Source organism: Clytia hemisphaerica, unplaced genomic scaffold (genome assembly GCF_902728285.1).
Source record: "Clytia hemisphaerica strain Z4C2 unplaced genomic scaffold, Clytia hemisphaerica genome assembly, whole genome shotgun sequence".
Classification (NCBI taxonomy): domain Eukaryota; kingdom Metazoa; phylum Cnidaria; class Hydrozoa; order Leptothecata; family Clytiidae; genus Clytia; species Clytia hemisphaerica.
Genome location: NW_027104280.1, coordinates 1,262,362 through 1,279,822, shown reverse-complemented (window position 1 = coordinate 1,279,822; position 17,461 = coordinate 1,262,362). Strand labels below are relative to the sequence as shown.

The 17,461-nt window shown below is 33.8% G+C and overlaps 1 protein-coding gene across 1 annotated transcript; it reads left to right on the top strand.

Annotated features, from left to right (window-relative positions):
* Positions 1-8,070: 8,070 nt before the first annotated feature.
* LOC136816986 (hepatic leukemia factor-like) lies at positions 8,071-9,795 on the top strand. Its single transcript, XM_067073332.1, has 2 exons — positions 8,071-8,168; positions 8,513-9,795. Exon 2 carries the CDS (start codon positions 8,526-8,528, stop codon positions 9,324-9,326), a length of 801 nt encoding a protein of 266 aa, XP_066929433.1. The 5' UTR covers positions 8,071-8,168; positions 8,513-8,525; the 3' UTR covers positions 9,327-9,795.
* The last annotated feature ends 7,666 nt before the right edge of the window (positions 9,796-17,461 follow it).

Sequence of the window (17,461 nt, the reverse complement as noted above, 5' to 3'; positions counted from 1 at the left end):
ACAAAGGTGGGTTTGCTGATAACTCTGATTTTAATGACCAAATTTAAACCGCTAACGGACTTTTGTTTTATAATTTAGTCAAACCCTGTTCCTAACAACTTCCTTATATATGTCTTATCTGCCTCGTGAATACAGTGTGCGAATACTACTGTCATTTTTTCGATTTTCATTTGTTGATTACATCTGGTCTCCAGTAAATGCAACAAATTTCCGGATTGTTCTGTGTAAATAATCGGCTGTGCGTAAAAATTACAGTTCTTCAAATGCAGCAATTTTAGTGGTTTTTGGCCTGTTTGGGGAATTTTTGAAGGCAAAGATTCATACATAACCGGATCCTCAGCTCTGAGGAGGATCGCTCCATTGATAGTATATAATTCCTGGTCATTCGACCGTCAGCTCAATGTTTAGTGATCAAAGCGTTGGCAGGGCATTTGGTAAACGAAATAATTTTCCCAAAATTTGTACTTTTTCGAAATATCTTTTAAGGATAATGCAGTGCATTTCCTGTCATACTTTTTTGCAAGAAATTTACGTTAAGATAGAATTACAATCCTATAGCTTCAGTGATTGAATGATCTTTGAAAAGTAGATTTGAATTGCGTTTTTTTATATCAAGTACTTTTCTAAGAAAGCAATATTTTGTCACTGCACATAACAAAAGCAGTGGACTTGTCAGCAGTGGGCAAAATTGAAGAAATTTTATTACTTTGGATGATGGTTTGGTAAAACCTTATGTAGACACCAAAATTGAATAGATTATTGGAGACTAAGTAAAGGGTTGTTTGTCGAAAAAAGTGTAAATTAGAGTAATTGCAATATTGGGTTTTAATGTTGGAAAATCGTTACTCCGTTTATTATAACAACTGTACCACAGAGGTGGGTTTACTGATAAATTTGATTTTAATGACCATAAATTTTAACCGCTAACGGATTTTTGTTTACTGATGTTACTTCCTCCAAGATCTAACCAGCCTGTGAATCCCTGCTAATAAAGTTAGCGATGTTTTTGTTTTTTGGAAAATATCTATCCAACAAGCTTTCCTATTGTGATTTTCAACGTATTGAAGATGGGTTTTAAGATATTAGTTATGTGCGAACCAGATCTTTGGACCTTTTCTTATAAAGAGAAACGAAGTAATGGATAATTCCAAGTTTAAATAGACCTAAAAAAACGATATGTGAGTGGTCCCTAAGTGATCATTAACTTTTCCATCTTACTGCCGGAATAACGCGGCACTTATCAAGAGTTTTACTAATTCAACATAGAGTTTTCATCTATTATTATTATTTTTTTATTATTTTGCTGTCCACTTTAGGATCTGAAACTTTGAAGATATTTTCACTAATCTATCTTGACAATGGATATAATCATTAGTGAATTAAAATAAGATGTCATTTGAGTTTCATCAAAATAATTTGATTAATTTTCAAAAATAACTTTACCAAGATGTAGGCATACAATTGAATTTTTAATGTCAAATTTTACCATTTGAAGTCTAGATGCTTAATCGGATCAAAAATGGAATTTTTTACTCTTAGGTTCCAAATAAACGGGCCCCCCCGCTTGTTAATTTTTCGAAAATTTTCCAACCCCCCCGGACCTTATTAGGACCCCCCCGTTTATTAATCTCGAAGAATATTTTCAGCTGTCAAAGAGAAGGTCCCTTATTTTGCTCTAAATAGCGTGATTTTAGCCTATTTTTACCTTATTTTTGGGTTTCAGAAGTACAATTTCCAACCCCCCGGCAATTAGGTCCCCCCCGTTTATTAAAATCTAGAAAATTTTCCAACCCCCCCGTTTATTCGAACCCCCCCGTTTATTTGGAACCTAAGAGTACCCAAATTTCAGAAACTTTTTTTTTGTATTAAATTCATATAAAATTGGCTGGCCCCACTGATGCACACACTTCCTCATCTATTTCTTATCTGTCTTGACATCAATTGGATTTTGTTGAATGCAATTATGATATTGACTGGATTACCATAGCTAATTCTTCAAAAATAGAAACCAAAAGCTGTTGGTATTAAATTAGATAAATTCTGCGTTGCAATTCAATGGCACTTCCGGCCGCCGTTTCCCTGTATCGGTACCCAAATTACTAAAATAAAAACAGTTTATTGTCTTTGATACAATCTTGGGATCTATTAAAAGTTTTCATTATTTTAATCAATTTGAAAACTTGTACAAATCTTTATAAGGCCTTTACCTTGGTTTTTGTGTGTTTCGATTTCAAATTTTACCGCGCTTTTTGAAGCATTTAATTGAATGTGTAAAATTGAAAGAATATTTACTTTTTCTTGGAGCACATTCCGACTGGTAAATTTTAAGATTATTGGAGCTATATAGGCAATTTTAAAAACCCCAAAAACGCTTTCAAAAATTTCACCGTGTCACTTTGACAGGGGTGTATTAAATCCAAGCTTTCATTAATGCTTGAATTTCAGGGCTTACTTTTCAAAGGTTTTTCATATTGAATAAATAATTCGCTTGTACAATGGAGTGTTCTTTAAATCGAACCTCTATAACTCGAACCTCTATAACTCGAACAAGTTTTATTGTCCCTTCAGTTAACAATGCCTTATAAATATTACTCCATAACTGGAACAAATTTGTGTTCCCTGTTCGTTTTGGAGGTATGAAGACTAGTAATTAACTCTAAGATCAGCAGAATGATGTTTTATAGTAATGACCAGGTCTTTTGTGATTCGGCACTATTAGAGTAATATCATGTCAACGATCTGTAAGCATATCTAAGCCAAGTCGTCCATGTCAGCTCGTTTCGCTGCTTAGTGAATGAAATAGCAAAAACTTTCTTAATTGGCAACAAAAATTTGCTTAATGGCAATTAAAAAGTACATATTAGAAAATTAGCATCATTTAAATGGAGACGTTATCTGAGGTCTCCCAGTCATTTCAATAAGCGGGAGGGGCAACACATTGTGAAACCCGTCTTTAATTTCTAATCAAAATTAGCTATATCGTTTTATTACAATTTTGCCAGCCCAGTGTGTTTCAATAATCTTGTTCCCATCGCAAAATATTGAAGATCGTTAATTTTTTTTTTAGATAAGAGTATTTGGTTCCCATGTTAGAAAATATGCAACAATATTTCGGACTTTGAAATTATGATGAATTAGCTAGATAGCTCACTGTATTCTACTCCTGCTTTCATGCAATTTGAAATTTGATCACTTCCCTCACTTCCCTAGGAAACCTATACTTAACTTCAGTTGTTGAAAATGTTTGGATTAAAAGTCATAGATGTGCCTAAAATATTTCAAAAAGAAAAGTGCTGCACTTTGCATCCATCGATTTTGAATTCTCAACCTTCCTCAATCAAGAAAAAGTGAAGCATTAAGATTTCCGACGCTTATAGAATGACAGTTTATCTAGCGCCTTCTGCGTGTTTTTACTTCAAAATCTCGAAATCTGGCGATTGACTTTACTCTCAATCTTGTGTCAAAATTTCAGATGGGTTATAAGTGGCTTATTTCCTATGTAAAAGTTTCAACTTTAGCCCCTCAATGTTCACTTTAAATTTTAGATGAAGTAAAAGTAATCACGTTCTGTCTCGTAATGTTTTTCATAAAATAATATATATCCTTTACAATCCGATTTGATCCTTCAATTCAGTTTTGTAGGTCAAGACATAAAAATCTTCATTTCTGTAATCATCTCAAAAATGCTCCGCCGATATTTCAGTATGTTTCTTTCAAATGGAAAACGTCTAAAATGTAGAAGCAACAAATATAGAAAACAGAAAAAATGAGTTGGTCTTACGCTAGTAAGTACCTTAAGTAGTCGCTTCATTTTTCTGTTTTCTTTCAAATGAATATTATAAAAAAATTCTTTCTTTTCTGATGAAGAGCACTTGATACCTCCAATATCTAGAGCGAATAAAAAGAAGATATTAGTCATTGCATCGTTTTTATGATCAAAATATTCGAAAGAAAGGAATAAACAAACCAATTATTGTACGATCGGAAATCGACATTGTTAAAGTTTTAAATCTTCTTAAGTGTACGGGGAGGAAATAACGGATTTCTCGAGCAAAACAGCCAACCAACCAAACAGACTTGTTCAAATTCCTTTAGATTGTTTTCTCCTTTGTTGCTAAAAACAGTCAGCAGACATTTTATTGCTAGTGAATATATTGAAACGGGTAGGATTTTTGTTTTGTTGTTAAAACACCCCGGATGATACGGCAATCAATACAAGAATTCGTATTGCAAAGAAAAAAGAAATGATAGCTTCAATCTTGCAATTATTTCAGATCTACTGGCTTAATACAACTCCTTTGTAACTCGACAGCTTTTCTCTATCACCTCTATCCTGATTTAAGACTTTAAAACTTTAAAATCATATAATTGTGACGGCGTTTTATCAACCTTAACAACCGCTAATGAAGTTCTCTTTTAAAATTCGTCGAAAGAAAAAAGTTAGCCAGACTACTAAGTTAGCCATGTTAGTCATGTCTGTTTATCAGATGTTGTGATCGATGATTTCTTCGAAAAGTATAATAAAAGTGAAAACCCAACCATCGAGCAATTACAAAAATCAACCTAATCTGAATAATGTCAAAAAGGGTCTATGATTTATCTAAATGAGTTTAATTCCGACACTGTTTACTGAAGACTTGAACATTTTTACCAAAATGAGTCAGTGGTGCGATTTTTATTGTTATCGATTTCGGTACAGGAGGTCAGGGTTCAATTCCCAATTAGTATTGTGGATTACTTGGCTAAACTACTATCCCGGATCAACCCATATTTGAGGGGAATTCAACATCATAATCTATACAAAAGAGTTCAAAAGTATACCAATTAATAAATTAGTGGTGGATCACTATTGCGAGAGCAATCGTTCTCCCCCACTTGTGCGTGTAGCGTCATCAATGCACTTTACATCTCTTGTATTGTGAGCCCATGGTAAACGATAATCGATGTTTGTTTCTTAGAGAAAAGGCTATAGCGCAGTAAACAAGTATGTCTACAATATCCTTCTTACATGCGGATTCCCTGTTGTCGATACGATTTAGTTTTCTTCTTTGTCTGCTTATCAATATTTTCAGTCACTAAAGAGAGATAAGCTAACAATTTATCCAGTTAGGATGTTAATTAAGATAGTGTCTGGCTGACTGGTGGCTGCGGAAACACCACGGGATAAATAAACCAAAACATTGTCGAGAAAATATTGATATTCTGCACCGATTGGAAATTAAAAGAATCTAAAGAATTTATCCATACACGTAGCCTTTTCGCACCTTTCGGGTTCGGGTTATTGCTATTGGTTGGAGATTTCATTCTTTCCAATGAGGAAGATATTTCAGATTCAGGTTTAGGTCCTACCATGACGTCAGATGCACATACCTTCTCGATTACTTTTCATCATTTAGATTATTTTTGTTTGTAAACTTCCTGTAGTTTTTGACGTCATATTACAAAGATAACACCCTTTCTTTAAGATTATCTCCTACATAAAGTTAGTTGAACAAGCCATTTCACAGTCGAAATGGATCATGGGTAATCAGGACTCCATGGCTTTCTGTTGGCTGGACGCAAAAATCTTCAAGATTTTTCAAATCTTTGGACCAATAGTAAATCGTCATTAGTGTGCAGTGGTTCTGATTACCCATTACGCTTTGCGACTGTGAAATGGCCTATACCCAACCAGGAACATTTTAAGAAAAGAAACTACGAAACTCTAACATTCAGCAAAACAATTTGATGTACCATTCCAATCATGTGGCCGTGAATACGTCAATCTAACATAAAGCATTCTTCCTAAAATTCTTCTGAAAACTTCCCCTTTTCGTGGGTTTACCTAGCGTCAAAACTCAACATTTATTCCTGCTCTTTGAAAACTACTTTCTAATTAATTTTTATTATGGCTATCAATGTAAAATTATTTTATTATCATCTAATCAACGAAGGTTCATTATAAGTTTTGAGGTAATGTTCCTTGAAATTCAGATTGTTCCCATTTTAATTTCCTCAACTAGCATTGGTTGTCTGCACATATAAATTCATCTATTTTTTCATCTAAAATACTTCCCTTTCCCAACTTTATCCGATTGGAAGACCATGTAATCATCAAACAGGACATTTGAATTCAACCTGGAGATTAAAGCAATGGTACAACCATTGTTCATGGAAATCTCCTCAATTTTCTTAATTCCTCTTCAATTTGTCGAAACATACGCTGTTTATCCCCGGCAAAATAGAACCATTGATTAACACTTTATAGGTTTGTGTGGGTTGCTGAATAAGGCTGTTTCCCTTCACTCAATTTGTTTTTCAAAGACATACTGTAAACATCATTTTATAGAATACACCTTTTCGACCGTAGCCACCAATTGCCGCGCGGGCATTTTTTGTCCGCTTTATTCCACTAAAACCGTCCCAATCCTTTTTTCGCACATGCCAACATGACTTATCAACGTTATATTTTTTGAAAGTTTTGAACAAAGGTCGACCAAACCTATAGCGAGGGCTCCTTTAGGTTGCATCGAGCGAACCCGACAAAAAATCATTTAGCTTTACCACTTCGTGAGGACAAAGTATTTTTAAACAAAATACACCTTTTCGACCGTAGCCACCAATTGCCGTGCGGGCATTTTTTTGTCCGCTTTATCCCATTAAAACCGTCCCAGTCCTTTTTTTGAACCAATAGACAATAGAAAAATGTATCAAAAAATAATTGGGACGAAAAGGTGTATTTCCAAATCTCAAACGTTATCTGAGAAAGCTTTCCGGTACGGAATTGCTATATGACTTAGGTTGTGTCTACTAGGAATTATACTGAGATATCTTGTCTCAGAGGGATTATAGCTCAGAAAACTCCTAAGTTTTTTACTCACAAATTGCTTTACCAAGGGTGAAGATTAAAAAGTTTATCTTTAGAAGTTAAGTTTGTCTGGTCTCTATGGGTGAAACTGGAAACTGATGGAATTCGAATCTAAAACCTCTTAGTTGGTTGCAACGTCATTTAGTCAAAAATAGATCTTTTACTGAAAATAGTACTCTTCATAGAGCCAAATGACTAAATTTAGGTCTTGAATTTGGACCAAAATAGAAATTTTGAGGCCCTAAATAAAGAAATTCCCTTGATAATGATTTTAGATTGACCACACGAAATATCACTGTCGCCATCTCTAGTTACTTTTTTCCAAGTTGGAGGTATAGTTCACAATTACTGTATCAATTAGAGGTCGCTTTTTCATAAAGTGAACGTGGTATAGCATTAAACCATAAGTCTTTTATGAATCATGCTTTCGTTATAAGGCAGTTAAGGGTGTGATTAAGTGATGGTTTGTTTAGAAACTAAATTTCTACATTACCGAACCATATTTTTCCCACTTTATGATTTAATTTAGTTTGCCGTTTTACGAACGCGAAGTGTGTAGGTGTAAATGCCTTGTTTTCTTCTATGCATCATCTAAAAACATTTCTTTTTATAAGATTGACAACTTCATATTAAAATTGCTATATCATTTTATGTAATTACCTTATCGACCAAAAAACAATTAATGCTATTGTTTCTATTTTGTTAATTAATGCTTTTCCCAGTGAAAGTTCAGCCCTCTAATATCTGTCGGCGCTGAAGGGTTTTTTACCCCAGAATAAGAATTCACTTATCATAAAAGTGCTTCAAGGTTTCGAATTTTCCTTGCTGACGTAAAAGTTCCCAACAGCGCGCGTCTATTTGGTATCGCGATACCTCCCACGTTTACGAGAAAGAAAAACTTAGTAACTATGATACGAAGATATTTCTGATTGATTTAGCGCTTTAATGAATTAGGGGTTGATTTATTTTTCTCCTGTCCACCATATCCTGCCATGGAATGCCATCATTCTTAAACAATGAAACGATATCAAGAAAGCTAACTGTAGTAAACATATGAAACTGTCAATTTATTTTATGGCTCTGTGTTGCTAGGGACATAATTATGTTTCAATCTAGTATACAAGGTAATTATTATTATAGCAGTTAATTGCTCTGGCCGGAAAGACAGTGTAATGTCTGACTACCTCACCGTATATAAGGGTGATCAACTGGCATTTTAAATCATTTACAAAGACAATCTTGAACTGGTAACATCAAGAAAAAAATACTAACCAGTATACACGACAAACGAAAATTAACTTATTTTACTAATTCAAAAAAGGTAAGGAAATTTTGAACTTTTAAACAATTGATAGTAAATGGGGTGTGTTCTTTGATTATTTTAAAGGGCATCTAAGGTCTTCATCTTTCTTGTGACATTCCTACACGGAATTTCTCTTGTGGTTTTGATTCTAAATCCGGTCTGTATGTTCAAATTTTGTATTGATTTCATTAGTTCTTAGTTGGTATTGTTTCAAAAGGATTATCTTTGAGATTATCCATGCTAAAAGAAACCGTTTGAATTGTGCATGTTTTTTTTCAAGGGTTAATCTTAGTCCATCAAAGAGTATAATTGTAATTTTTGAATCTGTATTTAACCAAACATTTTCACTTTTTTATCATCAGAAATTCAAACGAAATGGAAGCTACGATGACTGTACCACAATGCAACGGATTCAACACTTTAGATGACTTTCTCGATTCTCTGATAACCGAAGAATTATCCAACGATAGCTTTCACCAGGTGCTGGCACCTAAGACTGAACAAATCAACTCAATGCCAACTTCACCAAAAACACCAAAACACAAATTATCACAACTCGATTCACCAGGAGCTATGCAGACTTTGACACACTCTTTGGAAAACCAACATTCACCTGTATTACCTAAAAACAACTTTGGTATGCCACCATCAGTGATGTACTCACCACCATTAAGTCCTGAATGTGTGCAACTTAACGTACCAGCCAGACCAGAAGAAAACACAGCTGTTATGATGTTCCCTGCAGCCCACCCACAAGCTTTACCACCACAGATGCAACAAGTTGAACCACATCCCATGATGCACGCTGCTGTGCAAGGTATCCCATCATTCATCGGTGATAAATCTTTCGAAAAAACATACGTCTACGATCCTAAACCATTGACACGCAAAACACGCCGTGCATTGGTGCCCGATGAACAAAAGAATCAAAAATACTGGATGAAACGTATGCGCAACAACGTCGCCGCACGAAAATCACGTGAAGATCGTCGACGTAAGGAACTCGAAGTTTTGGAATCAATGAAGAATTTGAAAGATGAAAATCAAAAAATGAAAAATTATATTGACACTGTTGTGAAAGCTAACGAACAGCTGGTGGCTGATATGATGCAGATGAAACAGAAATTACAACAATATGAAAACAACTCTACATCCAGTAGTAAAACAACTGCTTAATTAACATGAACACTCTCTCTATATGATGATAATGCAGGACATTACTTCACTTTCATTTAATTAATTTTTCCTTTTTCTGTTTCTTTCTCATTTTTTTAATCACAATTTTCTAATCTTTACTTTTGGATGTAAATATGTTTCTATTCCTCTCCTCGATTCCGTGTAATTAGTATATAGTATGATGAACAAATTTTTATATTTATTATGAACAATTTTATCTTTTACCAAAAAATTCAAAAATAGTATCTTCTTTTTTGTCAAAATATTAAAACTTAGGATGTTGACATCTTTTAGGATTTATTGATGACATTTTATTCCTTTTATTTTAGTCTTCTTGTTAATTTTTTGTATATCTTTATAAAAATAGTTCTATCTATAGATTTTGTTTTAGAAATGAATCTTCTGTGTAAATATTATGAAATCTTCTATAAAAAAACAGAAATTACTGAAAAAGAAATTGAAAACTATCAACAAAAAATTATTAATCTTATTCATTGTTTTTTTAATTTTTCCATGTCTGCCCAGATTGACAAGAAAATGACTTTTTAACGACTGTATCGGAAATTTATCTGGAGGAAACAGTTTGCCTTTTTGTTTATCATTCTACCGCTTAGCTTTGCTGTTTCTTTTTTCCAACAACGAGAAATATATCATGTGATCGAGCTTTTTTGGACAATGAATTAGTGCATTGTTTTCATGAACCAATCAGGATACCATAAAGTATCCGGCCGTTTGTTCTTATCTCGCAAATCCTACGCTTTATGCAATTGATGTGTTTTTTATTTCATAAAATGCTTTAGTTGATCATTTTTGCTGAAAACAACATTTTTTTGTATATAACATATATATTGCTGTTTCTCAGGACCTTAATTTAACGACCTTTTAAACAGTGAATTTGCTAATTAGGTAATATAAACGAAATATAAGCTTTCTTCGCTATCAAATTTCAATAAACGCAGCATCTCTTTTTATATATTTAAAAAACAGAAAACCTAAGCGGTAAAGTGACAAACAAAAAACCAAACTGTTTCTTCTGAATAAATTTCCGATGAAGTTGTTAGAAACAATTTGGAAGTTAGTTGTAAAGGCGGGAATTAAGGTTTTAAAATCTGTGATTATTTTGAGAAGACTTAACGAAATCTTTATCAACAAAGCTGAAATTATAGCAATTGATCGTAAAGATTTTGCAGTCGAAAGTTCTACACAAAATTTCACGAATCGGTTATCGATATTGTATTGACTTCCAGTTTGTAGTATAAATGAGGTCTATCTTATGCAACGGATATCATTAAGAATCGGAGAAAACCTCAACTTTTTTCGCTGTCTGACAACACCTTATTTGATGATTCAGTACAACTTAATGGCTAATTTACTTTCGCTTCAAAGAATTCGTCAGTGCAATGGAGCCGTCTTTGTTTATTAATAGAATCAATGTTTCAAATTGATAGCAACAACAAAGAAATATATTTATTAAATGATCCGCTTTTTTTGAACCATATTTCTTTACCAACGTCAATGTTTCACACAATACAACGTCATTTCAAGAATTCTTTTGTTTATAATGAATACTGATTAACTTTGACAATATCAAACTTTTTAATTAGCTCGGTCGAGACTTTTCCATTATTTCTTTCAGTTAAGACTGATCTTGAAATTGTCCGTAAATTTCAACATGAAGTTAAAATCTGAAGTTGAATTATTTGGACATTGTGCGACTTTTGTATTTTTTGGCAAGATTCAGCAATAATTGCAGACTGCAATCAATTTTACTTATTCACCTTTGCATAGTATTTTCTTGTTTTGACAGAATATTTCAGGAAATTGAAGAATGCTATTCCAATGAAAACTAAAACAATAAGAAATATTTAATGATCCTATTTAATTCAGCTTTGACGAGCAGTGAAGATTTTTATTGACGCTCTTGTCAATGTTGTGACAAATAGAGATTTCTTTTGTTTTCATTTTTATATTGTTTTGTTATGTATATTTTGCAGAAAATCGGATATTGCTGCAAATGTTGCACCATTTTCCTCTTCTGTGCATCTAGGAAAAATTCTTTCTAAAAGATTTTCTCTTACCGTTCCCAACATGCTTTTTTACATATTACTGATGCGGGGTGCAAGAGAAAATTATCGAAGATCTGATAATAAGTTTACAATGTAATTTGAATATAGCTTGGATATCCATACCGTAAACTATTTCACCGTCTAGTCTTTTATAATCTTTTCTCTAGTTTACGGTCTGGTCCAACTAACTCGTCTGCAGGGATATTTGTCACTGCATATGCGAGCGTATCTGATTGGTTGATTCGCTCCGAGTCACTGAGTATAGTTTTCGCGGGCTTTTCGATATTTTTCTTTGCGCACGCATAATTTATGGAATAAGCTTTTTGAGTTTGTAGAAGAGATTTTATGGTAAGTAATTATGTGCGTCTGTCCGGGTTTCCAAAGTTTTGAGATTCTGTCAACAATAAGGGTTCATTCATAGTATATATCATACAAACTGTATCAGTCTTTTTTCAGTTGCACCAGACGTACAAACTTTGTATGTCGAGGTTACTGAAATTTTGAGTCTGCATACCCAGGCTAAGTTTGAGTGAGCAGACTTGACAATTATATTTGCTCCGTGCTTGAACTCAAGCAGTTTGATAAACTATTACTGTAGCCAAGTACCTTTGCCAACCGGTTTTATAAACCAGTTAAAAACCTAGTTTAAAACCTAACTTGACACGTTCTTTATAATGTATGATGGCTTTTCTTTCAGGCTACTAAAGGTTATTGAGGATAAAGCTACTTCGACTTTTTTGGTAAGGTTAATTTTGTACACGATTGATATAACCCTCTCTCACTATGAGATGGAACGGTAAATCGAAGAAAAAGATATGCCAAAATTTGAATACTTTTTGTTTGTATAACCTGGTGACTAAGTACGCTATATACGGTAGGCTCAATATTCTTAACATTAGATGAATTTTTTTTTGTTATTCACAAGGGATAGCAGGGTTGCACTCAGAGAAAAGATAGCAACCTAAGTACAGTACTTTTAATTCCTCTCATTTAAAAGCATCATTTCCTCTAAAAACCTTGAAATATTTCCGGAATACATTACCTAATGAATATTATAATTCAAAATAAAGACGAGAAGACCTCAAAAATAACAGAATATGACATTGAAACTTAGAAAGGAAGAAAAAAAGGAGATTTCTTGTCCCCGCCCGGAAATCTTTACAGAGTTTAAGGAGATTTTAATGCGTCGCAGTATTTGGTGAAAACAGATTCAGTACATGGGAATTAGTCTTCAAAGTATCTCATTTCACATCCGATGTTTGAGCTATTTTGAAGCGGCTTTTGTCATGTAAGAAACACATCAATCTTGTAACTATTTTCTGACAAGTGTGCCACTATTTTATTCAGCGGATATTGTTTGGCAGTGCGTGCTTCTTTTATTTTGTTTTCATTTTCTTCAAGAATTTAGACTTGCCTATTTCATCCCGAAGGATTCAACGAGCTTGACCTTTTGTACGTTACAATAGAAGGCTAGGGACACGAGAAATTTGTTTTGAAGTTGATGTTGGTGTCCTCATTCTCATTTATCTTTTTAATACAGTATTGACTTTCCATAAGTCGAACACATACGAAGAATGCAAATTTATTCCAGTTATGAAAATATGGAGACTGTAATCAATTAAAATTTTAGGGTCAAGTTGAACATTTTACAAGAATTTTGGTCATTGGATTGGTCGTTAACTATTCAAACAAAAACTTTTATTATATTTTTCTAAAGAACGCGTCATCTCTATTGTTTTGAATAACCAATTATGTGAGCATCTTGTAAAAACTTCAACACAACTGAAATTTTAACCCGTGAACAACGTTTTTCAATGGAAAACGGTACGAGCAAGTTCAGTTGATCGGCAATGATTTTTTAACGATCATCCATGTCAATGTTAGATGGAAGACGTTATAATGTTTTGTGCTATCTCGGTTATCATGATTTTGGCTGAAAAAAACATTTTTTATCAATATTATGTTATGCTGTGCTAAGCATGTTGTAATTATTACCCACTAGATATTTCATCTCACTGATAAGACACCAGGCTAAAACTCCAACTCGAATTAGCTAGCCTGATGACTGGACCATTTAACAATGTGCATCACAATACATTAAGACTGCTTAATCTTACTGATAAGACAGCAACAGTAAACTGCATGCTTCAACAAAATCCCTCCTCCTTTTCCAGCTGCCTTGTAACAAAGTCTGACATTGGAATTTTTGCTTTTTTCTTAATAGCAGAATGACTTTTCACGCGAAAATATCGCATGAATGAAATTGACGTCATCATAATTTGTATTCCTTGATTCTTATCTCTCTTTAAGGTCATTTAAATTTCATTAAGAATTACTCTTTCCATACTGCTGCGATACGATTAGATCAAAATGTCGCTTAGAGGCAATTTTCATCATCAATAATACACATTCTTAAATTGTTTTGGTCATTTAATTAGATAGGCATGCATGTAGATTAATTTTTAGAAAGGTTTATAAATAACCCTTCAAAAGCTATATAAAGTATCCTTTTGGAGGTTGGCATTGGCAACATACTCTCAATACTGCAACATTTAGGTCAATTATCAGCAATATCTTTTTGGTCTGGGAACACTTTTCAGTAAATATGGAAAGGGTGATTTTCTCCCGGCACCAGGACAATATCATCACCAACCTCCCTGAGCGGTTAACTTGAGCATAATCTTGCTGGCAGAGGTATCAATTGATTGCAAGCAGCAGTTCCATAATTTCAGATGAAGCAATTTGTTAATTATACATGAGACCAAAACATATTGTTATTTGGTCACAAGTCGATTATTTTGTAAACAGACAGCTTTTGATTGATTGGCTTATTGATGTGTTTGCCGAAATTGCTTTTGTTATTGTCACGTGATTAAAAGCCCAAATTGTGAAAACTCCTATTCTTTTAAGGCACTTTTGGTGTGCAATATTCCAGGGGAGAGAATTTCACAAAGGTGCAGATTGGAACTCCAAAGAGAAACTAAATTTTTGCAAAAGGTGACACTAAGGTTAAAGAAATGATCCTTGACGAGAATAGTTTTGAATAGTTTCCTTAGCTTAAACAGAACTTAAAGGTCTAAAATCATTACCAGTAGAAAAAACTAGTTTACACTTTTATTGTTTTTGTGACTCTTGGAGAGACTCAGGAAATTAGAAAAACCATAATCGTAAAAGTCCACAAATACCCAACACCTCTTTTGGTGTTCTCTCCGGTGGAAATATTATAATGACATTTCAGATTCGCATTATCTTTAGGGTCAATATTCCTTCCAAATTGCAGTCATAAAGAATAATGATGATTTGTACAGTGAAATATTTCAATCCTTTCTGCATAAAAATGCAAATATATAGGCTCATTTGCCTACTGTGCTGGACCCACGCCATGAAATTGAAAGATGGGAGCGCAAGGAATCTAGAATCTAAGGAGGCGCAACCAAAGGTTTTTACTTTTCTCTAGATTATATTCAAGTAACTTGATGATTATCATAATCATTATATTGGAAATATATTTACAGAGAGTAGACAATATAATGCAAATTTAATTGACAGATTTTGTCTTCATTAAGCTTGTGTTACATCACAGGTTTTAACTATACCTTCATAAACCTGTAAAAAGGAAGATGTCATTTCTTCTTGAAATCGATTGAAGAAGGAAGAAACTTGAGTTTGCAATTGGATGATGCTACACTGAGAATTTTAGATCCATTGGAATGATGAATTATTACCAGTACTGAAATCCTGAAATACTGAAAAGAAACAATATAATATGCCATTCTGCAGCAAACAAAACAAACGTTACATGAAGAAGACAGGAAAAAGTCTTATTGAGATAAATAAGTTTTCTTGATAACTTGAATATTATCTGCTGATAATATGATGGCATTAACAGTACTGATAAAAACATTGGACAAAAATGTAGGATACCACCTGGATAACTCAATCGTGAGAGCGGTGAATCAACCAATCGACAAATCGCAAGTCACACAAGTAGCCCCCCCTGGTTGCGATACATCCTTGTTGGCACTAATTGGAAAAAGCGATATAAGTGGAACTATTGAATGATATTCATCGTTGATGGTCTACAGGAATGTTGGTTAAGAGGTCTTAAAAGAGAATATGAAGTTACTGAGGAGCACAAAAATCAACAAGTTGGACAAAAATATCGAGAAAGAAATATTCAATCATCAATATGAAATTGCCGAAAATCAATATCAAGGTTTACAAAAGATGTGAATGTGAAATGCGTTTATTTCGTAAAATGATTCCAAAAATGAAATTTGAGTCAAAGAGAAAGAATGGAAAAACCATCAAGATTTTTCTTCGTTGACAATTTATTTCACCTTATGGACTATCACGAGTGTCCTAAAGCCTCAAATAATTGCAACAGACCTTATTAAAGATCAAATTGTGCACACTGTGGCAATTTTGCGAAGAATTAATGGAGACTTTATTTATAGCAATTGCTATCTCAGATACTTGTGTCAAATGAGTGTCAAATGCAGTAAAATAGAAAAATGAGGCATCAGCGTATGGCCAAAGTAGCTAATATATTAAAAACTTAAGCAATGCAAAAGGCCTGTGCTGGTAAAATTGTACAAACAGAATGTTTTAATAGCTAATTTATATCGTTGAAATTGAAACATCCTTCGAACATTTGGAGGTATCGAGAAAATCATTAACTTCACCACAAATGATTCTGTTTGTATCGTTTCATCGTTTCTTTATTATTGTCGAAAGTACTCAAGATGTCTTAATTGTGTCTTAAACACGCCTTTGAGCGTATTACAGCAATAGTGAGTCATACAAATGAAACTAGTCGACTTCATAATTTTGAACTCTTTATTTTGGATACCTTGTGTATGAAAACATAGCATTTTACTACAATGTTATTTATATGAGATATTTATCCCACGCAAATTCGTTTTGGCAGCCAACCAGAGTTTGTACGGATATCATTAATAACCCTATTAAATATATTATTCCAATCTATTACCGTAATAAAAATCATTTTCACATGACTGAGAGATTCTTCATTTTCTTTGAAACAATAGTTCTACAATGAAACATTAAGTAGTTAATTTTTCAGCAATAAAGCATTAGTATGGTAGTTAGTTTTTTGATGACGCTTTTCGAAATATTTTTAGACATCTTTGTGTCTGTTTGTATTTGAAAGCTAGCCTGGGTGTCCAAGGTCATAATTTTAGAAAAAAACAAAAAATACCTCACCTCACAAAGTTCAAGTTCTAAGAGCTTAGTGCAGGTATAGATTAGTCTGACACAGAATGTTATAAACAGTCTGTGTGTGAACCCTTGTTGACAGACTTTTTGAACTTTGGAAACCCAGGCAAACTAGACTGTGAACAAAGTTTAACGCTTATATTCCCAGGCTATTTGAAAGCTTTCATTTGAGAAAATATATGCTCCGACAAGCCCCATAGTCTACTAAATACTCTCTATAAAACCTGAAGAGAATTAACATTGTCTCAAACTGAACTGATGAAAGATCTTTCGTCGGGATTGAATATGTTAGATGGAAAACTTTACACATCAAAATTTGCTCTCTCAAGGCGGTGAGTCCGATTAAAGCAATACAAGAAGCTGGAGCGGCGTGAAGGTCCAGCTGACGTGGCAATAACCGGGTTCCTTAAGTGACGCAAAAAAATTTCCTTCCCATCCTCCACTCTGAGCTTCTATTCTTTGACACTTTCTTTGTGTTGCTAAGTTTGAAAGTTTTTGATGCATTTCCCGAAACTTTTGCCGCTGATGGGATTCGAACCTACTATATACAAAGCACCTATGGTTAGAACGCCAGCGCCTTAACCACTCGGCCATTTAGGAGTTCAAAGTTCCTTATAAACATGGTATTTACTCCAAACTCTACCCGGGGGCTAAAACCCTAACCAGGGGTTAACTCTCATCCCCAACCCTAGCACTAACCCTACCTGACCCTACCTGAAACAACCCTTTAATCTAACCGGGAAATTTGACTCTACTACCAATTCAATCCAAAACATAGGTCAAACATCGCGCGGGTAGGCGGGGCAAAAATTCTAGATCGGCGGTTGGTTT

What these genes read in the sequence shown, in the direction of transcription:
- LOC136816986 (XM_067073332.1), top strand. Translation starts at nt 8,526, where the DNA reads ATGGAAGCTACGATGACTGTACCACAATGCAACGGATTCAACACTTTA.